Genomic DNA, 26,750 nt, shown 5'->3' on the forward strand with positions numbered 1-26,750 from the left:
TGTGAATCCTAATTTGGTGACAACAAGTGGCTGTCATAAAATAATGTGAAATGATTTATTTGCTTTAGTTTTTTGTTCTATATAATTTATTACTTTGTATGAAGTAGTTGAAGGACAATTACATGAATGACAATAAAAACACAACACCAAACGTGGAGGGCATTACGCACGAAATCGACTGGTACTGAGCCATTTTCATATATTATGATTGACAATTCAAGAATCGTTGATTCAAAGAGTGATGAAAAAGATTTTAATAATTTTTCAGATAAGGGTGTTGTGGTAAAGTAAGAAGAAACTCATCGTATTAAGTTCCCCATATTTCCCAAACAAAGTGGCTGCTGTACTTGCAATATGTGCGTTGTATTTTCGAGGGTACCAATGAAAAAAAATAGTAAAAATAGAAAGCAATCACAATTCGGCAACTGGGAATTCTGTGTCAGATTCCTTAACCACAGGGCTGCCCACTGCCCACCACTCTGCTGCCTTGTCCAACTCCGACTATAAATGCACTGTGCTAATTGAGTGCATCATATTGTTCATCATATGGTGAATCTAAAAAATCCACAGCTTTGGCGATTATTAGTTTACAATAACTTATGATTATGTTTCATGTCCAATTACTCGTTGTATGGTAGAGTAAAGCCGCTCACTTGACCACTTCTGTACATGTATATGTATGTGTATATAGATTACTAACAAGTATAGATTGTTATAAATAATCTTATAATACTCTTTAAGTATTTTGAATTGATAATACTTCGGCGAGATATTACATTTTGGGTCCGGTTATGTTGGAAATATTTTAAGGTAGAGTGCGCCTTCATAATCATCCGATTAAAGTTATAATATTTTTTTTTTATTATCAATCAATTTGCGTGTATTAGGGCTGGGCAAAATCATATTCGATCGGGTTCGGTTCGACCCGATCGGATTTCGGGTTGGTTGGGTTAGGCAGAAATCCATCCGAATTCAGTCCGAACTTGTAATCCGATCTGATCCCATCAGAATATATATTTGGATCGGGTCAAAAAATCGGGTTGAGTTCGATTCGGATCGGATTCGGATTAAAATCCGTTTGGACTGGAAAATGAAAAAATTTATGCCCATCATTGGAAAAAAAATACATTACAGCTTTCTTTATCACTGATTTTCTTTATCATTAGCTGGTGAACATTAAAATTTTACAATTTATATATGATAATAATCACAACATCAAGAAAAACCATCAAAATTTCAAAACACAAGGCTTGGGTTGCAGGTTGGAGAAGTCAGGTTGCTGGGTTGAAGTGGAGCTTGGAGGCGAGAAACTTGGTGATGGACGGAACCACAGATCCGGTGGCTGTGTCTGCAAATGATCATCGGTTCTTGCATTGCGTTTTTGAGTGACCATCGGTTTGCTTTTGTGACTGAAACCCGATCTGTGAAACCCGATTGTGTGAGAAATCGATTTGTGAAAACTGAAGAGTGAAGACTTAAAAAGAAGAGAGCAAGGCTGTGAAGATTTAAGGTTGGAAACTGGAGAAAAACCAAAGAAGAGAGTAAAGCATGAGGCTGTGAAATCTGAAATGTGAGTAAAAGGCTATCTATTGCGATTTTTTATGGATGAGGGGTGGGTGGTGGGTGTGTCAGTGTGTGTGTGTGTGTGGATGGGGGGTGGGTGTGTGTCAGTGTTGTATTTTTCACCCCTTTGTGTGTGGGTGTTTTAATTTTTTTTTTTCAATAGCCAAATCTGATTGGATTTTCGGATCGGATCGGGTTGACGAAATTAAATCCGATCAGGTTATGTTAAAAACCCGATCCGATCCAAACCCGATTGTTTTCGGATTAGATCGAGTCGGATCGGATCGGGTCGGGTTATTTGCCCAGCCTTAGCATGTATGATTGTGATTTGTGCTCAATCTTGGAGCAACTCCAAGGTAGATATTGTCTTTTTATGTGTGTGAATAAGTGAAATGGATGTCATTTTAACATGATTGAGGAGTAAATTTTGTAAAATTTTTATTTTACATGAAAATGATTACATATGCGGTCTTATGCACTTGATATGACTGAACAAACATACTTTAGTGAGCTTATTAGGTATATAAATTTGATAACCCTCTGGCTTTTGTAGTCGTAGATTTTGTTATTGTATATAAAAAGGAAATTATCAAACATAATTTCATTATAAATAATGAGAGATAATTTTTATAGATCAAATGGTCAGAAGGTCAACGAAATTTGGCAATCTGAAGGAACTTGAGTATGCAGTTTATAAAATATGATATTTATGAGGTACCATATTCACAATCATATAATTTATATATTTTCTTAAAGTAATGCATACAAAAAAAATTATTGATTTATATGCAAAGTTGTTTTTATATTTCACATATCAAACTCAGATTGGCCTTATTTATCGGATTGAATGCCTATATGTATGTCTCGCATGAAAAGAAAGACTGAAGCAATAATTTTTTTAAATTGTTCAGAAAAATTGCTTATCAAAGGATGCCGAAACCTTTGTAGTTTCTCAAAAAGCTCTATTTGTAGTTTGTCAGACAATCTTTTTGAGGATAAAATTTGGGTAATTTTTAAAAATTTCTCCTGAGGTTTGGGCTTGTTGCAAGTAGATGGCGAGAATTTATTTATTTGTAAAAAACCCCCTACCGTCAGTTAACTTTAACATTGACCGTTAGTTGACTATGCAAAGACAATATTACCTTTAATAACAGTTTGTAGACAGAAATAACTAAAAAAAAATATTAAAATTGTTGGCTATTTTACCCTCTTTAAATTATTGATATTTTCTTAAAGTTCCTACAAGAAAGATAAAATTAAAATTTTGAAAAATTCTCTTTAAATTATTGATATTTTCTTAAAGTTCCTACAAAAAAGATAAAATTAAAAACTTGAAAATGAAATAGTTATAATCTTTACCTATGATAGTGTAAATCTTTGGAATTGATAAGGATAAAATTGTCAAAAAAATAGGATTTGTACTTTTTGCGCCAATAATTTTATTTTATTTTTTAGTTATTTTTTTCTACAAACTGTTGTTAAGGGTAATATTGTCTTTGCACAGTCAACTAACGGTCAATGTTAAAGTTAACTGACGGTAGGAGGTTTTTTACAAATAAATAAATTCTCACCATTTACTTGCAATAAATCCAAACTTCAGGGGAGATTTTTAAAAATTACCCAATAAAATTTTAACCAAAACTTTTTCCCTCAATTAATTTTTGGACTAATTTCTAGGAAGCCATTAGACCAATGTACATCATTCTTTTGCGTGCACATCAATCAAATCACGAACATGCATGAGATGGAAAAGTGATGATGACATATAGAAAAGACATGAGAAAAGGAGAATGATCAATGCTACCCCCCACCCCACAAGCATAAAAGTGAAGAGATAACATGTGGTTTGCTTCAATTCCATTGGACAAGACTAACTAACCCATCCCAACCATCATACCCCATGTTCCAAGAAATCCAGCATTACTCATCCATCTTTGATTATTGGCACATTATACCCTCACTTTTCCTGACCCCATCAAAATCATTATATGTTCCTTGACGCATCAATAACGAGTATGACAGAACTAGCTATAATCGACATGGTGGGATCAAACCCTAGAAAGTTTTTCCAATCAATAATGCACGCTAACTCATGATTAAGATGGAGAGATATAGAGAGACATTTTAGGTTCCCAAAAGTATGTTAAGTTGAGTGAACATGAAACAAAATGAATCTTATTTCTTGCATGTTGAAGCCAAAAGTTTGTGCCTAAATTTTCCTTTCCCAATGAAAGGATCATGTGATTCAGATCAAAGCTTGGGATATAAGAAAAGTGATTGCTGAATTGAAAAGTTAGCTTACTTTTGATAAAAGTTACCAATTTCATGCAATGTAAATGTCAATACTCCATACTTGAACTTTCTTGTTTTTAACATGAATTGGCTTCAGTTTCCTTGATGTCTAGAAGTTATTATCTAATAATGGTATAAATTTGACCTAATGGTGGTCCTAGCTCCTAGCCAACCCATATGATACCAACCAAAATACCTTTAATGGAGATTCCATTAATGGTTCATATTATATGTAACTCATATTATAGCATCTTAGTAATTGTAAATCAAAGCCATATCAGTCATGCTCAAGATACGAGTATTCCAAGAAAAAAATAAATTGTACTAAAGAAATCTACATAAACCGATTTAGTATTATTGAGAAATTAGTACAATATTGGCAAGGGGAGTGGGTTAATTAATTATCCTTCATGTTGGTTGTATGTGCACCAAGAGACTAATTGGGCTGGGCCCATTGCTAATTAAAAGTGCAGGGGAGTAATCTAGACGGGATAAGGGTATAAAGCCAAGTAGCCAATTTGCCAGGTCGTCAAATCTAAATGCATCGAAGGGCACATGCCAAGTTGTTGATGATTAGAAAGACAACAACCCAATCCCTTTCATGAAAGAAGAGTACCTAAAACTTAATGATAGTTATCAAATATATATATATATATATATATACACACACACAGCTTAATTTATGTTTCCTTAATTACTAATCTTAATTAAATGGGCTTTTTCCTAAGCTGTCACTAATGGGCCCTATTGCACCAATGTCTTAATTAAAGCTGCGGGCCAAATAGATAAAAAGAAACAAGTCTTGGGGGCCCCCATGTGCTGTAAGTTTTTAATAACTGGAAGTCATTAAATCATTATCATAACTACTCTCTAAAACAGGGTAGCCACGTGGAATCATGCTATTTAAATAAATAAACAAATATATTAAGGGGCAGAAGCACATGAGAATTGAGATCTTTCTCAAAGAAATATTAGGGTCTTTTTTTTGGCTTCTAAAGATGGTGGTTGGCTCACAAAAGTTGATCACAATATACGAAGAAGATGATGGTGACAGTGACCAGGATGGCAAAAGAATATATGGATTTTATGGACCAAATGAGCGTTTTGCTACTTTCTCTTCAATTATTGCCAGCTGACATTTGCACTCGGCATTCTGCAAGAAATAAAATATGAAGAAAGGGAAGATTCAGTAACATCTAAGTAACATCAGAAAGATATTTAGAAAGTATGAATATATTTTTTCTTGTTGGAGATTATTATATTACATAATCATATAACATACATAATTATGTAGCAGATGTTAGATAAAAATCTAATAATTATAAAAATATAAAATAATAAAATTATATTATTTTTATAATAATTGAATGAAAATCTACCGGCTGCTACATAATCATTTATGATTCGTGATTACGTAGCATTACAAAAGCTTTTCTTGTTACGTGATATGATGTTACCTCCAGTTCTAACCAAGCAATCGTTCCATTGGCAGAATTAGACAGGTGTACGATATCTATCCATCGACATATAAAGCAATATGCACTAATCACAACTACAGAATGACAACTTTTCAGGTCACCTGTCACAATAACAGACTTCATCACCTACAATTTCAGACCCGAATATGTATTTACACAACATGTCAACATCCAAAAATCTCGTTTATTGTAGCAATTAGTGCCAAATCAATCAAATGATCCCTTTGGAGTGGTTTACAAGAGGTGTCAAAACCTAGTAAATGTGTCAAAAATTCAAGAATCAAGGGCCTATTGCAACAAATACAAAATTTGTTCAACAGCGTGAGGCCTGGAAGGTTATCAATACTACAAGCAATTACAATAAATAAAAACTGCATAATGAATCTAACTAACTATAATGAATTTATAGGTATTGTCACTTTGGATAGTAAACAATTTGGGAAAGTGTGTCTCATGGCTGTGGGCGAGTGGAAGAAGTATTTCCACCATCATGAGGTTCAAATGAGTTGGCAGAAGTAGCCTTACTACTACTGTTATCATCATAAGGTGGGGGCTGCAATTTGGTGTAGAAAATCTTACTATAGAAACCCCAAGATGGGTTTCTTTCTGTAATAGCTTCTTGACCAAATGGATTTTGCCGAACATACTCTTGAACATTCTCAGCATCAGCTAGCCCTTCCAGATATACCCGAAGATCGCCACCATGGCCTGTTTCGAACCATATTAGAAATAACATTATCAATAACACTCTTGATTAAATCACACAACTAAACATTTAACAAAATGAAAGGCCCCAAGATTAGAATTTCAAGAGAGTGCAATCCAGGGGGGAGGGGGAAGTTTTGTATTTGAATTAGGTGGCAGGCGAATGGAATAGTGGGCCATCAGCTAATACTGAATATGTTAATAATAAATTGTAACAGGACAAGGTAAGCGTCAGTGTTCAACCTACGAACATATAGGCAACTGCAACCACATCTCCCAATATCCTTCATCACTAGTTTATCAATATGGTTTGCATCCATATTATGCTAATTGTGCACCTTACATTTTGAAAAAAACATAAAAATATACGAGTTTTGAGAATAGCCCACCTAATGAAGAATCTTCAGCATTTCTGTAATCATATGGATAGGGAAAGATTGCAGTGTGTGCCTGAACAGTTGGTGATGATATAGATGAAGTTAGTATTGTAATTAGCATATAATCTAAAGTTATGAATGAGTCATTTAATGCCAGACGAGGGAAAGAAAAATGATGTTTGGAACTTACTGGATTACACAAGGCTTTGTATGGGGAATCATCCAACAACAAGGTGTTCGTTTCATTATACTCCCCCTTTTTCCATGGAAGATTGGGATCAATCTTCTCCCACAATTTTTTTAACTCCTTCAGAACCAGAGGTTTCCTCTTATTCTCAAGGCTGTGGAGCCCTGTTTCACTACACTGGGAAGCATCCTGCATAGAATCGACATAGAATCGATCATCATCGAATTAAACAATAAAATATACCAGAAATGAATCCTATTCCAAACTACTCCAGCATAAAAACTGTCAGTCAAAATATCGTCCATACTTCTAACATTCAACTAATTGCAAAGAACATGGATAGATTTACAAAAAGGATTACCCAACAAAAGAGCAAATTCTGCCTAGAATCACCCAGAAGAAAGTCGATCACATTGTCCAAATTTTTCCTGCAAGAAAAAAAGCAGCATGATAAAGCTCCCTTAATTTTTCTCCATGAAATAATACAGAGAAAAGAAAAAAAAGGGTAAACAACAGAAAAATTGTAATCAGCTGTAGATTGAAGAATACTTGACCCTCGATGACCAAACTCCAACATTGAATCTCTCAAAGCAAAAACTTAGGAACTCATCACAACATGGCCTTTTGAACACTGAAAAGAATCAAGTTAGAGTTAATTAATGAAGAATACTTGACCCTCGATGACCAAACTCCAACATTGAATCTCTCAAAGCAAAAACTTAGGAACTCATCACAACATGGCCTTTTGAACACTGAAAAGAATCAAGTTAGAGTTAATTAATGACATAAAATAATATTCAAATATGTCAACTAAAAATAAGTGCTTATTTAATTTTACCTGCTTTATTTGATACCATTTTATCTGGCCTATATCGATGATAAGGAGATGCAACAATGTCTACAAGAAGTCCATTCAGATCAAGTACAAGAAGCTTTTTCTTAGAATGGCCGATACATACATTTCCAGGTGGATATTGCAGTGTTTGTGAATGATTTTCCTCTTCACTAGAGTCATGTAAACCAGTACCAGATTCTACGACACCCAAATGTGATGGAGGAAATCCTTCTGTTGTCTTGGTTTCTACCTCTACATGCTGCTTCTTTGGGAGCTTGCAGCTCCTATCATGGCCAGATATATTATATTCCTTGGGATGAGATGGAATTTCATCAGAAACATCATTCCCATGAGAAGCATCATGCACAGTAATCTGGATCTTATCTAGTTTATCACTGAGTTTCTGCTCAATGTGTCCTTCAGTTAACAAGGACACATTCTTCATTAAACTATCTCCATCCTCCTTAATGCAATCCACATCATTTACCAGCAAATTAGAGCACTTTTTCTTCTTTGTCCAAATGTAGGTTTTCACTCTTTTCTTCCTCTTATATGTAATGATAGTCCTTGTTTCAGAAGAAACAGGATGACTCTCAGGGTGCACATCATCATTCTCCATTAAACTTCTGTTTGCACTATTTGAAGAACTACTTTGCTTTTCAGATATTGGAAAATCTTTCCTCATTGTAGTCAAATCTAAGTCTGCAACTTTAGGAGCACACTTTGCTTCCTTCTTTTCCAACTGCTCACCATTAGCCACGTGCAAATCAATAACTCCATTATTTTCAAAGGCATTATGCCCATTAAGCAAACACACATCTCCATTTGATTGTTTCACCACTAGCTCATTCTGTGAGCATATGTCAACTGACGGCTGCAAAGATGAGTGCTTTTCTTGCAGCATATTGTTTTTTAGAGACTTATCTCCTGCAAGAGCACAATCTTTAGCATCACGTTCAATGACATGGATACTCTCCTTATATAACTTTCTCCTCAATCTCTTTCTCTTCGATCGACTTAAATTCTTTGGGAAATCCAACTTTGCACTTGTCCCCACTGAAACATTCGTTTCTTTGGGAGCAGCTGCCAATACAGTTTTTAAGCTTGTATCCCCCGAAGCCTCCACTTCAAGGGGATCAGTTTCTGAAACTGCCTTGGTGATCATATCAACTAAAGCCATTCCAAAGGGAGCAGTCATTGTTTTAGAAGTAACTTCTTGAAGATCAGCATCTGTATTATCCGTTTTGGGGGCACTAGACTTCCTCTTCCGCCGACGCCTTTTTCTGTTTTTCTTATTTCCCGAACGCATCAAAGGGGAATTATCACATGCCTCTATCAAACCTGGGTTAGAGCTAACATCAACTGTAGATTCTGTACTATCCATTGTTGGTGCATTATCCCTGTTTTGCTTCTGCTGCCCTTTTACCTTTTTCTTATTTTCCAAATATGCCAAACCGGAATTATATTGTGCCTCTATCAAACTTGAGTTATTGTCAACGGTAGATTCTGGTATCAAATCTGAGTTGGAGCTAATATCAATAGTAGATTCTGCACATGAATTTGTTTTTAGGGGGATATCCTGCATTAAGGAAGCTCCCTCTGGACAATCATGACTACGATCATTATTATTACATAACGCATTAGTTTTCCTATTCCGCTTGTTTCTCTTCCTCTTCGCAGCAGATGAACTTACTTCTGCATTATGCGATTTGATTTCCAAATCCATGTTCAAACTATCAACTAAACAAACACTATTACCATTTGCACTCCAAGCAATACTCTTTATCGACCGAATTTAGCATCACCAGGTGCTTCAGCATACTAATGCGGGGTATATTCCATTCATTCTCTGCCATTAATAGAATACATCTCCTTTTTTGCAACACCTCCCAAAAGGAGAGGCAAAATATTTTCTATTTTAACCTTTAGGCTTTTCCTCACACTATTGTGTCCCTCTTCTTGGAAACAAACCTGCAAAAGCATCCATACAAACCAAAAGTGAGCTCTCATAGATATTAACTGCTGCGGCACCTACACACAATCAAGCAATACACCAAAAAATCCAACGCAGCAAAAAAGGTGTTGAATAGGATGACTGGGATCACCAGTTACAGTTGTATGGAAAGTTGAGTTCATTCCACCCAACATAAAGCCACGTAAACGAATATATGAATAAAAGCAAAATTTAACTTGTGAATAACTAATCTAGAGTGCCTAAACGTATCAAATAATTAGTATCTCATAACTGACACAAATTAGCGACGAGAATAAAAAGTAATCCTATTGCGATGCTTCCTTGTAATTGACTATCTAATAATAATTTCATCTTATTGTCTTCAAAATCTGCAGAGTTTTGAACGTCAAGTAATTTTTCATCAACAGAGCGGAAGATTTAAAAACCTTACTAAAATCAGCAGGCCAGTAAATTAGGCATCAAGTAGTAGAAATATGCAGAATTTGATAAACAGATACGTAGAACGGATGAATTTATTCATTTTAAGCTGCAATCGAAATAATACTCAACTAAGTAATTCAGAACAGTATTCGAATCTCGATATAGGATAGAGAGCGGAAAACGAAACCTGAAGCAGCAGAAGAGGATGAAATCCGACGGAGGCTTAAAAAATTAGAATGAGGTTTTGGCTTTTGCTTTTTTGGAAGACTTTTCTATGGAGTGTCTTGACTAATGTGATACATTAACACTACTACTGCCTGCCGCTCGCCGCTCCTCAGGAGCAACCGTTAGTGGTAACCAACCGCAAATCAACTTTTACCTAAATACCAATACCGATACGATTGCGTATTGTCTATTTAATGTGTCCAGACACGGAAGGGGCTTTCCCATTTTTCCTTTTTTTTTTTAATCGTTTTTAATTTAGTTTCTTTATTAACTAATGTATTTTATATTAGTATATAATAATTAATTAAATATCATTGAATTTTTTTGGTAAATTTAAAATGTCTTTTGTTGGATTTTTAACTTCAATGAGATTTGTAATAATTTTTTTTTTTTTTCATAAAACAACACAAACTTTTAGGACAATTTTACCATCGAAACTCTATCAAAAACTTTAGTGAGTATGTTCATTAAAATATTCCGCTTTTATTTGCACTCGAACTATAGTGATTTGACAAGAGGTTGTTACTGGTTACCACTGTCAATTATAAACTTTAAAAGAGCTGCTTCAAATGCTAAGAGTTAATATCACGACAGTCCTAAACGGATGAGCGCTCATCATCAATATTCCTTTCGCTGGAAATGGTATGCGTTTCTTGTACAAACAAGTACACAATAAAGCAATTGAATAGCTCACAATAAATTCATAGCTGATAAAAGATGCCGTAAAATCAGCGAAATGCCAGCGGCAAAGGTGTCAGAACACATAGGAAATAAGTGTGAGCCTATAAAAATTGAAGCTGAAACCATTTCTTCCTCAGTCTCAAAATCTGAAATGTATGTATATGCATTTCTCAATCGGGCATCAACCTCTACTTGTGACAAATATTAGCTGGTTAGAGGGAAAGAAAGAAACATCTACCAATCAATGATTCCAGGTACTGTAAATTTACAAAAGATCAAATATATTCAACTCAATAGCTATAATTAAGAAAGACGCAACTTTCATAATCGATATGTTACATACATGTTATGAACTTCCTCAGACTTGGCTGAGGAGAGAAATAATCCTGTTGTAAACTCTATCTTGAAATCTCCTTCAGCTAGCAGTAGCACGTATAAAATTTACAACTAATAAACAACTTTCACCAATGAGCAGATAATTATCACCATCAGTCCATCCTCACGGCACTGAAAGAAAAAATTACGAATCATGGTTACAGCTCCATTGGCATAAGAAAACAGTCAATAAGATGGGAAATTAACTTGAAGCTGTAATAAAATATCAAAATTTTCTATAACTCATAGCTGAGAAATCACTTACCGATGGTCACATTTTCACGTACTTATCAACATAGCCCTGCAAAATTTGGTCAAAGTACTTAGAAACACTTGTTTCCTTTCACTGATTTCTTTCAGTTTGAGGGAAATGAAGTGAATAGTGACTAAGGCATTTGACATGGTATTCTAGGTTCCATAAAGTAAATGAGATTCATCTGTTTACATGAAACAAAATGTTGCTAATGGAATTAGTTAGGACTGTCAAAAATCGCAATCCAACTTTTGGGAGACAAAGTTACCGACACTCCAGTGACTGGTGCCAAGAGACAGCGGGTCCATTGTGTCACAAATCATATTGGAAACTAATAGACCAAGAATGTAATGCTAAGCTCGTTTTGGCCTAATGATAAGACAAAATCTAAAGAAAACTACTGGATGAAGGCATGTACTCCTATATACAATTAGATCAACTTAGAAGGGAGATTATCCTAATTTAGGTTCATATTGTCATACAACAATGAAAATTCTGAAAAAAAAGAATTTACCATAACAAGTTTAGTCAGTTTCCGCTGAGATGAGACAATGTACTGATCTATCTTTGCCTGAGACTTGGGTATCTGATGACTCTTCATAGCTCCAGACACCTTATCAACTGTCTTCTTGACAATGGTCTTAAATGCTTCCTTACTCATATTACCCTCCCGCCAAGACGGTTTCAAAACCTCCTTTACAAAATCAGCAAGGGCAACCTTGAAAAGCTTCATTGATCTGGACTCTTTGTTCTTGCTCTTTGATGGTGACTTTATCGGATCTATCTCGATCTCACCTGAATTCAAGTTGCCTGCACCATTAGGATTGTTTGGGCTCTCATTCTCAACAGCACCCACTTCTGCATCGGCAGACTCGCCATATTCCTCATTAAATGCAGTAATAGTAGCAGCTACTCCTACTACTCCCCCAGTTGCTTTCTTCTTGTTGTTCTCTTCCACATCCAATGGCTTGTTTGAACCACTGTGCCCCAACATGATATCAGAGTCGCTGCTGGGTTCCCACTTGTTAACATTATTGGTTTTATAGGAAAGGTTTGATGATGGCTCAAAGCTGTCAAGAAGTGGATCATACTGGTCACCTCCTGACCTAGGAAAATTCTGCCCAACAGCCTTCGGAGAATTTGGTGAGGAAGTTGCCTGCCTTGACCCAACACTGCCAGTATCTCTCACTTCAACTCGAGCATGGCTCATATCAAAAGGACTAGCATACTTGCCACAGTAGGTTGTGACCTCTTGCCGACAAGCATCAGAACTCAATTTGGAGCTCAGTGACTGCTCAAAAGTAGATGCATGAGGGTAGTAAGTTGAATTTCTTGATCCTTCCAAATTAAGAGGATGAGAAGACTGATTCACTTCCTGAAGATCTGGTGGAAATTTGGAAGAGGAACTAACGGACACGGAGTGGTGCACACTGTAGGGAGGCTGTTGTTGATTCAAGTGAAGATGAATATGAGAAGTTGATTTCAAAAGCTCACCTGGATGCAAATTGTCAGCAGGAGAAGGTTGCAATTTACTAGCAGATAATTCCTGCGAAAAAGTTGTAGGTACAAGTTGATTGTCACCTTGAGGAAAGGAACTTGATGTTCGAAGACCCAGTGTTGGAAGATGGCTCGACTGATCTTCTCTCAAAAGACCCTGGACGGTAAATTGTTGACTCTGTAGGTTGTACGGAGGCAAAGGCTTCGAACTAAAATCCTCTGAACATGAGATAGAACGATTTGGCTCTTGCATTGGATGAATTGATCGCTGCTGAAAATCACCAACCTGCGAAGGAGCTGGCAATTCAGCTGCATATGGTCTTATCTGTGAAGAAACAATGGGTGGTGGAGGTGGTAATGGTGTCCAAGAGGGAATTGGTGGTAAGAAGAAATTAGACTGTTGGCTGGGAATCATATTAGAACGAAACCTTTCCCCAGAAGCTGCTTGAGATGCGAAGGATGCACTCTCTGGGACCAAGTTGTAATCCCCTGGAGGCTGGGTCATGTTGTGAGCAGTTACACCTTGTGAACACGGTGGGGGAGGGGGCAGCTGGGCAGAATTATGTCTAAATTCAATTGAATTTGGTAAAGCTTCAGATACAGGAAGCTTATTTACTGAATTCATGGGTGTTTGTTCTGGAGAAGAATCAGATATGGAAGAGTTATCAGTCTGCTGAGGAAGACACTCAGCATTCTGAAGCAATGGATCATGCAGCTTGGCTTGAGCTGGCATAGTCACAGAATTTTCCCTAGGAAGTATATCTGGAGAAGCATCACCATGTGACTTGAATGTATCAGATTTAACCGTATGAGGATCAACTAATCGACTATCTTGGTCAAAACTACCAGGCATTTCTTGACCTAGTTGCTTTTTTGAACTCTTGACTACATGATGCTGTTGATCTGATTCTTTCTGCAAGTTATGCTTGACCTCTCCTTCAAAATTAGAATCCTTGGGAATAGATGGAACTTCCATAAACTGCTGTTTGCTCCTACGACGCTTTGATCCATCGCCCTTCTCGGAATCATGGTGCAGATAGCGACAAGATGCTCCACGGTAGCACCTGCCTCGACGAAAGTCAAAACATCCAGGAATCTGACTCCTGTCCCGTCTCATACGATCACCACAGAACGAACTCACACGCTTAGAAACAGGAGACCTGCTTCTGCTTCTTCGATTTCTTGGAGATCTGCTCCTGCTGCTTCTTCGATTTCTGGGAGACCTGCTCCTGCTTCTCCGTTTTCTGGGAGACCAGCTAAAAGAAGCAAGAAATTTTGCAGTGAATGAGTATTGATTTACTTGACAAATAATAAGCTCTTAACCATGGTTGTATTATGTCATGATTTACAAAGAATAAGAGGTGAATTAGGACCTATTATTTACTAATGATTGGTTAATAAACCAATTGCATAAACCAATAATGTACATCATGTAGTCCATACCTGCGAGATCGGCTTCGTCTCTCCCTTCTCCTCCATACCCTCCCCTTCCTCCGTCTGCCTAGAGGTGATCTGCTCCGGCTTCTGCCTCTTTTTCCTTGCTTCTCAGTATAGCGTGAATCATCAGAATCACTCTCACTTGCACCTTCCCTGACCAATCGCCCAAATTCGTCTACTTTAAGAGAATTTGAAGGAGACTTTGCACCTTTTTCAGCATATTCCTTCTGAAGGTTACCATTTAAACGAATTTCAACACCAGCATCCTCCAAGGCATTCTTTTTCTGGAAATCCTGAGGAGACTCGGCATGACCAACATATGCTTGATTTTTGTGTTTATGGAGAACATTTTCATCAGTTGTTCCACTAGTAATGGATGCCATAACAATTTCCTCAGGCTCTCTACCTGAAACTTCATGGAAATTCACAGATTTGGGCGAAATGTTCAATCCTATATTCCTATGTGGACTTGAAGCTGCAACTGCAACCGATGATGTGTCTTTTAAAGCACTAGCACCGTGAGGCTCCTTGTCATTATCTGAGATGTCATCAGAAGCATAGTCGTGCAGAAGTCTAAAAGGGCTGCCACCTTCTATAAGCTGAGAAGATTTCTTCTCAGAATACACACCTTGAGCAGCTGCTAAAGCCCCAGAAGAAAATTTGTCATCAACTGAGGTAGTAGCAGATTTCTCTAAATTTCTGTTCAAGGGGCACTCATCGGCTGAACTAATCACTGGGCTACAAACTTTGGCAGCTGGCCTCTCTAATGCTACTAGGTCATGTTTGGAAACAACTCTGTCTACTACATTCAAAAGAAATAATAAAATAATAATAACAATACATTTGAACCCAAATTAAAAGATGTAGCATATGAAGAATTCATCCTGGGGTAATCACTATGTATACGGTAAATAAACATAAACTTTCCAAAAGCAGCGCAATGATACAAAAGTTGGGGAACAATTTGACATTCTAGAGTACTGATTTAATGAACACACAAGCTAATCCCAATGGAGGAAAAAACAAAAACATATCAAAACTAACAGAAAGAAAATGAACAAGGAGAAGGTATTTGCTTTATCTAATCACGAGGGTTATAGAAATAATTCTAAAATAAAGTGCTTACCCTGTTCAAGAATAACTGGAGCAGTGGATGCGGCCCTTTTAGATTCTGTCATTTGCTGTTTATGTGACAGCTCTTTGACATCAAGCTCACTGTAAATCAAATCATACACACTGGTACCTTCAGTTGAGTGATTCACCCCAGGGTCATTGCCAGGTAGGGTGATATCATCTTCAAGCAACCAATAAAAAGCAGAGAAAAAAATGAGTAATAATATAACCAAGGCAAAAGCCAAACACTTAATACAACTAAAGCATGTGAAATTTGAGACAATCCAAATCTAACTTCACAACTAATGAATTTGACACAATTTGAGAGCACTAAAGCTCAGCTCAAAAGCAATTCAACAAGCTTGCAACCCATGAACACATTTGGCCATGGAGGACTCTGACTGATTGTTAATAAACGATTGCTAAGATGCACTTTCTACAGTTGCTTTTACCATGAAGATGTTTAGGAATTACAGTTCTTTAGGGGAGGGATGGATGCACATTGTGGGTCAAACCCAGGTTCTTTTAACTGTTCTCTGTAGAGATTTGTTACCACTCCCCTGGAAATTTGTTCTCCTTGTGGACACCCAGTTTGCACCTGTATCTTCTTTCCTTTTCTATTTTTAATGCAATTTTCTCATAGTATAGCTTGCACAAGTGTTGTAAATTCCATAATAACACATGGATGCACCTACTGACGTGGAACAATAAATACAGGGATCTCATTTGAATTATCACTTCACAAATAAATTACAAACTCCCAGTAGTAAACAACAATCACACACCACATAATACCACATCTGCGCTACTTGAAAAGATCCAGAGAATTATAAACAATAAGAAGCAGAATCGTATTTAGTTACACGAACCTACCTTCCATCTCCATGTCTGAGTCAGGAGGTGAATAAGTTCTTGATGCAACCTCCAAATGATTGGATTGCAGTGAAGAGTCAGTCCCTGATGTCCTTAAAGGTGATTCACTTCTTTTTTCATTTAATTTACAAGCCAACATACATTTCTTCTTTGTCCACAAGAAATACTCATGCGCAATTTCAGCATCACTTCCTGGATCACCAGCAAACAAAAACTCAAATTCTGGATTTCCAGATTCATTTTGACGAACCATATCTTCATAATCAGGACCATTCTTAGCAATAAGCTGACATAAATCTTCAATCTTCTGAACAACTTTTTCTTCTGTTGGCTTAGGCGGAGATGGGGAACCTTCCTGAATTAAAGACCCATCAAACTGGTGCACATTGTGCCTGACCTGATAGGTGATTACATCTTTATCAAAAAAATCTGAAGTACTTACTTTAGAGCAAAATGGTTTACTGGAACTGGTCAAGTTGGAAGCAACTTCATGGTGTGCAGAAGAGGACGAGGGAGAGGTAGATGGAGGTCGAGAGGATGGAATCGGTGGAGGATTAAAAGGTAGAGGCGGCGGCGGCGGCGGCAGGGACACCAAAGAAGGCATACGAGAGTTTCTACCTGTTGACTGTACAACACTTCCAAATGGATCAGAAGTGAAAGAACTAGAAGTAGGAGGAGGAGGAGGAGGTTGATTCAGCATATATGGAAGATCTTGCTCACCGCCAGGCTGCTGTGACTGTAATTGCACTGAAGCTCTATAAACAGTAGCTGAAGGAGGAGGTAATTCTCTAGGGGGATGAGGAGGCATTGATGCTGGCATATGGTGCACATTTTGGGTCCCTAAATGTGAAGACAGCTGCATCTTCTGTTGATCAGTTGAACACATATGTGGCAATGGGGTGCTTCCATGTGCTGCAGGGTTTGGGGGTACATAAGTTTGGCTACTGTTCGCCCCAGCATCGGGTGAAATTTGACGAACTGCAGGATGTGGGACAGGAGGACTGTGTTGATATAAAGGAAGGCCTCGTTGAAATATAGGAGGTGGAGCCAGAGAACCTTGTTGAAAATGAGGGGGAAGAGGAGGCGGACCAGGCGGCTGGTGCCGGTATGGTGGTTGCAGGGGTGGGGGAGGACCCCTCCCAAACTGAGAATTATAACTCCCTTGGCCATACATCTCAATACACGCTATAACTCAAAACAATCATCCAATTACTAATTTCAATACCAATTCAAGCACTTCATTTCATGCATACAATCTTATATTCAAGCCTTCCAAAATCTACCTGTAAAATTACAAGAAACATCTTAAACAAGGGATGTGTACATACAATATGTTAACAATTTGAAAATGCAATCCAAACATATATATACATACATATATAATTATGCTCCTTTTTATCACTTACTAATCAAATTCAATTCAATATTTGCTTCCCGGGAAAATGTAGGAAGCGAGACCAGAACAGAGCTCAATTAAAAATCCCTAAACTCCATTATTCTCATTATTAGAAAAACTCAATTGTTCTTTTGTCTATTTCTAATGAATAAGTAAATCAACAACACACGTATTGTTGATGTTTTCAATTTTCTAAATTCTACTCCTTTCTCGGATTTTCTCAGCAAGCAAACAGAAAAAGATAAAAAAAATAAAAAAGAGCATAAACTGAACGAACAAATTCGATACTTACGAATCAAAATAACGGAAGGATCAAGAAATTAAGCCCTAGAAATTGAGAAGTCGAAAATTTGAAGAGGATTGTGTCCTTTAAAAAAAAAATTAACAATTAGTTTCCGGTTAAGAAACTTAGTGGGAGTGTGTAAAGAGCTAAACTTTATAAACCCTATTGCTGTAAGATTTTTTTTTGTTTATTTTATTTTTTTCCTTTTTTTTGTGCGTCTCCTGGTACTTTTTGATTCGTTTATTTTTGCTCAGCGTGAGAATAAAGAAAACTTGATAACTTATAATAACAAAATACGAGATAAAGAAACCGACTTTTGTAGCGAGTAAAAAAATAATAATAACAACAATTATTTTTGATTAATTTCAAAAGTAATCCAAAATCTAGATAAATTTACAAATAAAATTCCTTACTAGTTCTAAATTTCGGAACTATTTCAAATATAATATGGGCTCATTTGGTATACCGGATTGAATTGAATTAGATTGGATCAGATTAGATAAGATAGGATTGGATTTGATAATACTGGATTATATATAATACTATGTTGTGTTTAGTATGCCATGAGATTAGCCAGTAACTAATAATATGTCTTATATATTAATTTATTAAAATCATTGTAAATTTACTTTAAAATGACATGTAATATAATCTAACTTAAATCAATAATTATTGGTAAATTTATAAAAAAAATACAAAATCTTCCTTTAATTTTTTTTAATATTTAACATATTATAGTTTTTAATCCCATGAATAGTAGAGGACAAAGTTTTATCTTAGAAAATGTAATCCCAAAGGTCCCCTTGGGATGAAATTTTACCACTATTGGGATTAAGTGGTGGACCCATTATTGTTATCCTATCTTTACTTTTTTTACACCAAACATGATATAAGGATTGTTTTACACTAAAATTATCCAATCCATTAATATATAACTAAAACCAAACGGCCCTATGTGTTGAGTAAATGGTTGGCTTATACTATTATGTGAAGGACAAAAAAAATCCCCACACCCTGTCTCGCACTATATAAATATAGGTTCTTGGTTTGTAAATTAATTAATGAACAATATTTGTTTCATTATAACTCATTATTTATTATTTATCACTTTGTGTGTGTGTCAGAGATTCGTGCTGCATCGTAACTGAATTCCAACATAGCCATAACCTAAACTTAATAATAAGATCTCTTAAGTATTTTGTTTAGTTTAATTTTTTTTTATTTATAACACGTTATCAACACAATAACGGATTTGACGTGGGCACTTTTAATTTTTATTATTTGTGCTTATTTATGCTTTTTTAATATTTTATCATTATTATATTTTTATATTGTTGGTTTATTATGTTGTTGATTTAATTATTTATTGTTTATAATAATTTTTAATGGCTGGTTTTATAATAACGTCTATATTGTTATTACCTTCGTAATATATTATTATTATGTTAATACAACTTGTTTAACTTATTTATTTATATGTCTGGCTTAATCACCTATCAAGTTAATTTTAATTTCAACGAATTAAGATTTGTTTTTGCATATATTTGTCTTTGAATATTATTATTGTAGCCTGAAGTTTATAACACAAATGAGATGGTGAGAATATGAAGTTCTTACCTCATTAAAATTCAAAACCTAAAGTTCTAAATATATGCATGAAGTCTCTACATATTTTTTTTTTGTCTGTATTTACATGTTTTATATATTATTGTGATTTTTTTCCTTTGATTATTAATAATAAGATTTTTTGAAAAATGACAAATCCCACAAATCTACAAATCCATGCTCTTGAAGTTTCTAGGAAAAAAAAAAAAACTACCTTTCTTAGATGTTAAATACAAAAATGACCTGCAAGCTATGGGCCTGAAAGGCACAATAGCAGAAGAAAACAAAGTATTTTTGTAGGAAAAATTAAAGGCTATGATTTTCCTCTAACACCATTTACATGAAAGTCTAAAAGCTAAATATCTAACGGTGGATCCTCCGTTAACTTTGTTAAATAACCTCAAGGATATATTTAACCACCAGAGAGATATTTTTCTTCAAAAAGCCAAACATGAGAGGTTAAACTTGAGGTTACAAGACTATGCAAGAGTTTATAATTAGAATTGTACTTTGTTCTGCGTCACCTCATAACTGAAATTGTGTGGTGAAGAAATTATTGATAGATATATGTTTGAAAAGACACTCATTAATTTTCATAAATTAAATGTTGACCTATAACAATAATATTAGGAGCATCGATATAGCAAATACCCTTAGTTGATAGCATCTCTTTTTATTGTTGAGCATAACAATAAGCTCCTGATGAAAAATCATGATTTACGTCCAATTGACTCTTAGGCATTCCTAGAAGCGAATGCAATACACATACTAATAGTGGAGATAATCAAAGAGGCAAGCAAGGCCGTAGTTACTTCCATCATGGTGGTCACAGGCATACAGAACAACAAAGCAACAAAATTAGACGCCACTAGTAGTGGAACGTCTATAATAAGCATAGTAAAGAAAATTCTGCAGAAAGAAAAATGTTAGGTATGGTGGTGAAAAAATTTGTTATTCTATGTGGAGAAAAATGTCATTGGTCATGTACCTGCAGTACGGGCAAACATTTGGTAGACGTCTATTAAGCACCCGGGAAAGAGAAAAGAAAATTTTGCACTAATTTAGTCGATTACTCAGATCCTGATAATTTGACTCATCTTGGTGTCTTTGATTTCCTTGAAGATACAAAGGGAAAAAACAATCACTTAATTGGTGATTGAAATATCAATATTTTTTAAGCTCTCGTGATTATGCCATAATTATTAAGTTATTAATATGTTAACTTTTATATTTCTATAGTTTCATCAGATATACTCAATGTTTCTATCTAATCATGATATTTAATTTTGTTTAATATAAGATTATGGATTTTAGAAATAAATTATGTTTTATGGAAACGAAAGCTAGGGATGCACGCTTGGCTGACAGTGCAACCAGACACACTATTCTTCAAGATAAAAAATATTTCTTGGAGATAAATTATTAAGGAAAAATGAACATTATATATGTTCCTATAGACTTGATAGAAGGCTCCGGATGAGTTATACTGTTATTGGCAAGTGGAACAAAATTAATAATGCAAATGTGTTATATTTAATAAGATCCAAAGAATTTGCTAAGCTTTAAAGATATTTGTCAAAATGGATGTCACATTGAGACTTTAAATAAAAATAATGTGGAATATCTCTGCATTACTAAAAATGTCTCAAGAAATAAGTACTTATTAGAAAAGCTCTCAGTATTCTCATCAGAATTGTATTACACAATCATAAATGCAGTTGGAAGCTACACAGTGTTGTGGCATGATCACCTTGGATATCTTAGATCTACAATGATGTATATAATTATTAAAAATTCGCATGGACATCTATTAAAGGATTAGAAGTTTCTATTGTCCAATGAGAATGTTTGTACTGCTTGCTCACAAGAAAAATTTGTTGTTAGACCATCCCTTTCTAAGGTTGGTCATGAATATCTATTATTTTTACAAAGAGCTCAAGCAGATATGTGTAGATCAATCCATCCATCTAGTGGACCATTTCCTTACTTTATGGTTTTGATTGATGCATCTGCATAGTGGTCAAATGTTTGTTTGTTGTCTCCTCGCAATGCTACATTTCCAAAATTGTTTGCCCAAATTATAAGATTAAAAGCACAAATTTTAGATTATCCAATCAAAATCATGCGTTTAGATAATGCTGGTGAATTTACATCTAAGACATTTGATAAATCCTATACATCAGTAGGTATTGATGTTGAGCATCTGGTTCCACATGTATTTACACAAAATGGATTGGTAGAATCATTAATTAAATAGTCACAGATAATTGCAAAACCTTTACCAATATCTATATAGGATCATACTATTTTACATGTTGTTGTTGTGTAAATTTTATTGAACCCACAAGTGCACGAATCTATTTAGAGTAGATTAACGGTGACGAGTGTCGATCCCATGAGGAGGTGAGTTTTAATTATGTGTAGAGTTAATTTTCTAAGTGGGTTGTTAGATTTGTGGTGAAAGTGATTTAAACTATCCTAAAATTTAAATTAGAATAATGGGAATAAATTAAAGTGAAAACTATTGAAATGAAGCGCTTGCATCTCTGAATTTGCACTCAACATGCACCATGAGCTTAATATTCCTTATTAGTGCCAATTAAATTATGAATCTCATTCCAATAAATATGGTGCTAAGTGTTTCTCGTGCCAAATAGTAATAACATTACACTAGGGAAACAATTATACCAGTGTAATATATAGATAAGATTATTATTATCTGTCGACGAAATGTCAAAATATCCACAAATTTTAGAGGGGAAGAGAAAGTAAATTTACCAAATTAAATCCATGGAACATGTTGAGACCTCACCTTCAACCAAAGTTTGAAAGAAAATTAGCTACTCATAATTGAACTGAGTAAAATGAAAATTGATTAAAATACGTAGAAAATACAAGATAGAGAAGAAATTACAGAAAATAGAGGTCAAAAATGGAATTAGGGGTGTCAAATTAGGGGGAGCCCCATATTTATAGATATAATGAGTAAATTATGGTCATTGAATTAAAACAATTTGGACGCTCAGGATCGTGACATGTGACAAGTTCTGATTAGATAGAACACATCATTAGGGTTGTCATTCCGTGTATATGCATGTATCGTACGCACTTTTTTTCGGTCCACTAACATACTGCCACGTCACCAGTCAACGCCACATCAGTATTTTAGTTTAACAGGATTGTGATACATCATTAGTCAAGCCACGTCATCAGTCAACGCCACATAAGCAGTCGATGCCACATTATTCATCCAATCGAATGCTGCCACGTCATTGGTCAATGCCACGTCATCATACCGTATATGTGAACAATATCGTGAACAGTACCGTGTTAACATATATGTTTCCATAATATTGATTTTGATGATAACAAACAAGATTAAGAATGATTAATCTTTTAAGCTCAAATTATTTTTTATACTTTTTAAATAAATAATTATTTTTACATTATAAATGTTTTATATTTAATGGAAAAATGATTTTATGAAATTGATTTTTTTATTCTTTTTAAATAAATCATTATTTTCACATTATAAATGTTTCATATTTAATGGAAAAATGATTTTATGAAATTGGTTATTTTTCAAAGTTTATGATTTAATTGAAAGAATTTTGAAAACTTTGAAATAAACAAGTATTGCTTGAATTTTTGATAAAGGACTTATTTGAAAAGTGTCATAGCATTTTTGGCTATATTATAATTTCAAAAAGTTTTGGGATTAACAAAGCATTACTTAGAAATTCTGAAATTGGACCTATTTGTAAAGTTTTATAACGTTTTGGGTCATACTATAGTTTCATAAAGTTTTGGGGTCAAACTAAAAATTTAGGAAAATTTTCACTGTAGCAGGTTACTGTAGCATCCGGCTTACCGGATATAAAAACCAGAAAACCGAATATTGGGCAAAATGTATCCAGAACGAAAACGGCTTATCGGATTTCGTAATCGGCAAGCCGGTTAGTCAAAATTCAAAATTGTGGCTGTAACGATAACATTAAGCGGCTAACCGGATGTCTATAAACGGCAAGCTGGTTATGACCAAAATGTGCATAACGGCTAGTTTTTGAGTTCAAACTATATAAACTCAAAACCAATTTATTTTTGTAAATCCAAGCAAGCAAGAACAAGTGCACACAACATATATTGAGCTTCAACTTCGTGAATCATCATTCATTAAATCATCTTTGTTCTTCAATTTCTATATCCACTCTTAAAGTGAGATTGATTGTTGTATTTTTCATTTCTCATTAAATTGTGAGAGTACAAGTGTGAGAAACACTTGGAGTGAAGAGATTGGAGAGATAATCTCTTGTTGTAAAGGTTTATTGACACCTTGAAGTCAATTGTAAACGTTTGAAGCCTTGGAAAGACTTGGATAGTGAAATCCTCAAGCCCGGTGTGCTTGGAGGCGTGGACGTAGCCGGAGATTGCCGAACCACGTAAAAATCTTTGAGTTTGCTTTCTCTTCCCTTACTCATTTATTATTGTGCTTTCATTGAATTTATTGTTTTCGAATTTATTAAGGCATTAGATTGGATTTGTGGTGGTTTGCTTAGCTTAATTTTTAAAATCCCAATTCACCCCCCCTCTTGGATTGCCTAGTTAGTATTTCATACCATATATGTGAACAGTGCCGTTTATCCTTTTATGCTCCTCCTAAGGTTTTCGACTGTCCTGAGTTCAAAATTGATGTTCGTTTTGTTATATGATCTCTCGTTCATTGTGAAATGACCATGATATCCCCTAAAATACATAAAATACTTAATTATAATAAAACACACATAATTAAATCATAAGGGACTTAAATACATAAAAATATGGATGTTAGTGAGATTTGGAGTGTAAAATAACGATCAAAGAGGTAGCCTACATCTCGGTTATGAAATTGAATTTAAGTATTGGATTGATTGAGTGTGTAATGAATTACAATTTAAGATAATTTGCAAATTTAGTTTGATTACGTAAATTTGTGAAGATAAATAAAGAAAACAAATTAAATTTTTTAATTAAGAAAAATAGAGTTTTAAGTGTATTTAATTGAATATCGGTTATAAAAAATAGTATTTTAGTTTATACTTTAAATTGCATGTTAAATATCTAAATTACCATTGTGATATCAACAATTAACATTTTTGTGGAGGGTTGATACAAATTACAAATTTAGAGTGAAAATTTAAACAAAGTTAAATTTTTATAATTTTTTTTATATAATAGAGCAAACTTACGGTGAATGGTTGATAATTTCTCTTTTGTTTTAAAATTTAGGGAAATTATAATCTATATACCCTTAAATGACACTAGTATCAAACGGGCTACAACATTTTTTAAGTATATAACTCTCATACCCTAAGTTGACAAAACACTTCTGCCGTCCATCAATCCGTTAACTGCCGTTTGCAAGCACTGACATCATAAGGGTAATCTAGTTTTTTTTAAAAAAGATATGTCATCCCATTTACCTACTAAAAAATGACATGTCATATGATATATATTGATAAAAATGACATGTTATCCCATTTATTGGATAATTGTTAATAATTGCTATAAAAAAAAGCTATTTTACAACCGAATCTACTCCTCTAAAATTTAACCTAAATTTTTGAAGATCTACTCCTCCAAGCTCCAACTGAAATTTTTTATGGTATAAAATATATAATTGAAAATAATATGTTGTTAATAAATTTTTATGGTATAATATGAATATTTTTTACGGATAATTGTTAATAATATGTGTTGAGAGCTAGAAAATGTATATTTATAAAGGAGAAAATCGTCATTTTACACTACAAGTTTTACTAACACCTTTACTTTTATGAATTTAACCTTCTTTTGATTTAATTCTGTGTGTTTTATTTTAATTAAGTATTTTATGTATTTTAGGAGCATCGTAGTCATTTCATAATAAACGAGAGATCAGATGGCAAAACGGACATCACTTTTGAACTCAGGACGGTCGAAAACCTTAGGAGGAGCATAAAAGGAAAAATGGTACTATTCACATGTACGGTACTGTATACGTTACTGTTCACGGCACTGTTCACATAGACGGATCGATGACGTGGCATTGACCGATGATGTGGCATTGACTGATGAGGTGTCACGATCCTGTTGGACTAAAATTCTTATGTACTGTTGATGGTGACGTGGCAGCATATCAGTGGACCAAAAATCTCGCGTACGGTACATGCATCACACAGGATTATTTTCAATCAAACCGTGTCACTGTTCACCCGGGTCAAACCGTGTCACTGTTCATCTGCGTGGTCAAACCGCGTACTGTTCACGCATACTGTTGACTGATGACGTGGTGAAATCCTGAGCGTCCAAACTGTTTTTAATCTGATGGCCACAATTTACTCAATGTATCTATAAAAAAAGGGCCTCCCCCCTTAATTTGATATCTATGAATCCATTTTTGGAATCCATTTTCTATAATTCCTTCTCCATCTTGTATTTTCTTTGTATTTTAATAAATTTTCATTTTGCCCCTAGTCTAATTATGAGTGGCTAATTTTCTTTCAAGCTTGGGTTGAAGGTGAAGTCTCAACATGTGTCATGACCTTTATTTGGTAAATTTATTTTCTCTTCCCCTCTAGTTTTTGTGGATGTTTTGACTTCTCGTCGACAAATAATACTAATCTTGTCTAGTACCGCATTGGTTTCACCGGCCCCCTAGTACAAGGTTATTATTATTTGGCACGATAAGCCCTTGGCACCATATTGATTAGAATGTGGTTCATGAGGTGTGGATTCCCCCCTCATGATTTAATTGGTATTAATAAGGAATATTTAGCTCATGATGCATGTTGATACGGATCCAGATACCCAAGTACGTCATTTCAATAGATTTCTCTTCAATTTATTCTTGTCATTTCAATTCCAATTTTAGAATTTATTCTCGCCATTTTAATTTAAGTTTTAGCATATTCCAAATCATTTCCACTACAAATCCAATCACCCATTTACAAAATTAATTCTACACACAATTAAAATCCACTTCCTCGTGGGATCGACACTCGTCACAATTAATCTATATTACAATAGATTCGTGCGCTTGCGAGTTCAATAAAATTTGCACAACAATATGTACCATTAATAATTCATATTTTTTTAATAAAAAATGTATTGTTAATAACAAAATAAAAAAAAATTGTTTATTGAAAATTTACGTTAATTTTTA

The 26,750-nt window shown here is 34.7% G+C and overlaps 2 protein-coding genes across 8 annotated transcripts; both read right to left on the minus strand.

Moving 5' to 3' along the window:
• Positions 1 to 5,518: 5,518 nt before the first annotated feature.
• On the minus strand, positions 5,519 to 10,205 carry LOC18048399. Of its 3 annotated transcripts, none has more exons than XM_006440713.2 (7): positions 10,020 to 10,205; positions 7,441 to 9,408; positions 7,273 to 7,354; positions 6,964 to 7,030; positions 6,606 to 6,791; positions 6,428 to 6,488; positions 5,519 to 6,041 (listed from the first exon to the last, which is right to left on the minus strand). In XM_006440713.2, the coding sequence occupies exons 2-7, from the start codon at positions 9,161 to 9,163 to the stop codon at positions 5,785 to 5,787; spliced, it is 2,376 nt and encodes a 791-aa protein (XP_006440776.1). In that variant the 5' UTR covers positions 9,164 to 9,408; positions 10,020 to 10,205; the 3' UTR covers positions 5,519 to 5,784. The 3 variants fall into 3 exon arrangements, with proteins under 3 accessions (XP_006440776.1, XP_024044257.1, XP_024044258.1); XM_024188489.1 differs by having other exon boundaries at positions 9,962 to 10,022; XM_024188490.1 differs by lacking the exon at positions 6,428 to 6,488 and having other exon boundaries at positions 5,909 to 6,041.
• Positions 10,206 to 10,787: 582 nt separating this feature from the next.
• LOC18048400 (zinc finger CCCH domain-containing protein 55) lies at positions 10,788 to 18,227 on the minus strand. Of its 5 annotated transcripts, none has more exons than XR_002906266.1 (8): positions 17,975 to 18,227; positions 16,729 to 17,569; positions 16,287 to 16,641; positions 15,427 to 15,594; positions 14,307 to 15,102; positions 11,881 to 14,119; positions 11,082 to 11,245; positions 10,788 to 10,995 (listed from the first exon to the last, which is right to left on the minus strand). XR_002906266.1 is itself a non-coding variant. In XM_024186881.1 (8 exons), exons 2-8 carry the CDS (start codon positions 17,458 to 17,460, stop codon positions 11,186 to 11,188), a joined length of 4,263 nt encoding a protein of 1,420 aa, XP_024042649.1. In that variant the 5' UTR covers positions 17,461 to 17,569; positions 17,975 to 18,227; the 3' UTR covers positions 10,962 to 11,185. The 5 variants fall into 5 exon arrangements, 4 of the variants coding, with proteins under 4 accessions (XP_024042649.1, XP_006440781.1, XP_024042648.1 ...); XM_024186881.1 differs by having other exon boundaries at positions 10,962 to 11,245; positions 11,881 to 12,860; positions 12,948 to 14,119; XM_006440718.2 differs by adding an exon at positions 11,379 to 11,414 and having other exon boundaries at positions 10,962 to 11,245.
• Positions 18,228 to 26,750: the final 8,523 nt, after the last annotated feature.

This window comes from Citrus clementina, unplaced genomic scaffold (genome assembly GCF_000493195.1).
Source record: "Citrus clementina cultivar Clemenules unplaced genomic scaffold, Citrus_clementina_v1.0 scaffold_3, whole genome shotgun sequence".
In the NCBI taxonomy this organism is placed as follows: domain Eukaryota; kingdom Viridiplantae; phylum Streptophyta; class Magnoliopsida; order Sapindales; family Rutaceae; genus Citrus; species Citrus x clementina.

What these genes read in the sequence shown, in the direction of transcription:
- LOC18048400 (XM_024186879.1), bottom strand. Translation starts at nt 17,460, where the DNA reads ATGTATGGCCAAGGGAGTTATAATTCTCAGTTTGGGAGGGGTCCTCCC. An exon ending in TCCAGTTATTCTTGAACAGG is followed by an intron (nt 15,103 to 15,426) that starts GTAAGCACTTTA and finishes TTTTGAATGTAG; the next exon opens with TAGACAGAGTTGTTTCCAAA. An exon ending in AGACGAAGCCGATCTCGCAG is followed by an intron (nt 14,120 to 14,306) that starts GTATGGACTACA and finishes TGCTTCTTTTAG; the next exon opens with CTGGTCTCCCAGAAAACGGA.
- LOC18048399 (XM_006440713.2), bottom strand. Translation starts at nt 9,163, where the DNA reads ATGGATTTGGAAATCAAATCGCATAATGCAGAAGTAAGTTCATCTGCT. An exon ending in AATGGTATCAAATAAAGCAG is followed by an intron (nt 7,355 to 7,440) that starts GTAAAATTAAAT and finishes GATTCTTTTCAG; the next exon opens with TGTTCAAAAGGCCATGTTGT. An exon ending in ACAAAGCCTTGTGTAATCCA is followed by an intron (nt 6,489 to 6,605) that starts GTAAGTTCCAAA and finishes CCAACTGTTCAG; the next exon opens with GCACACACTGCAATCTTTCC.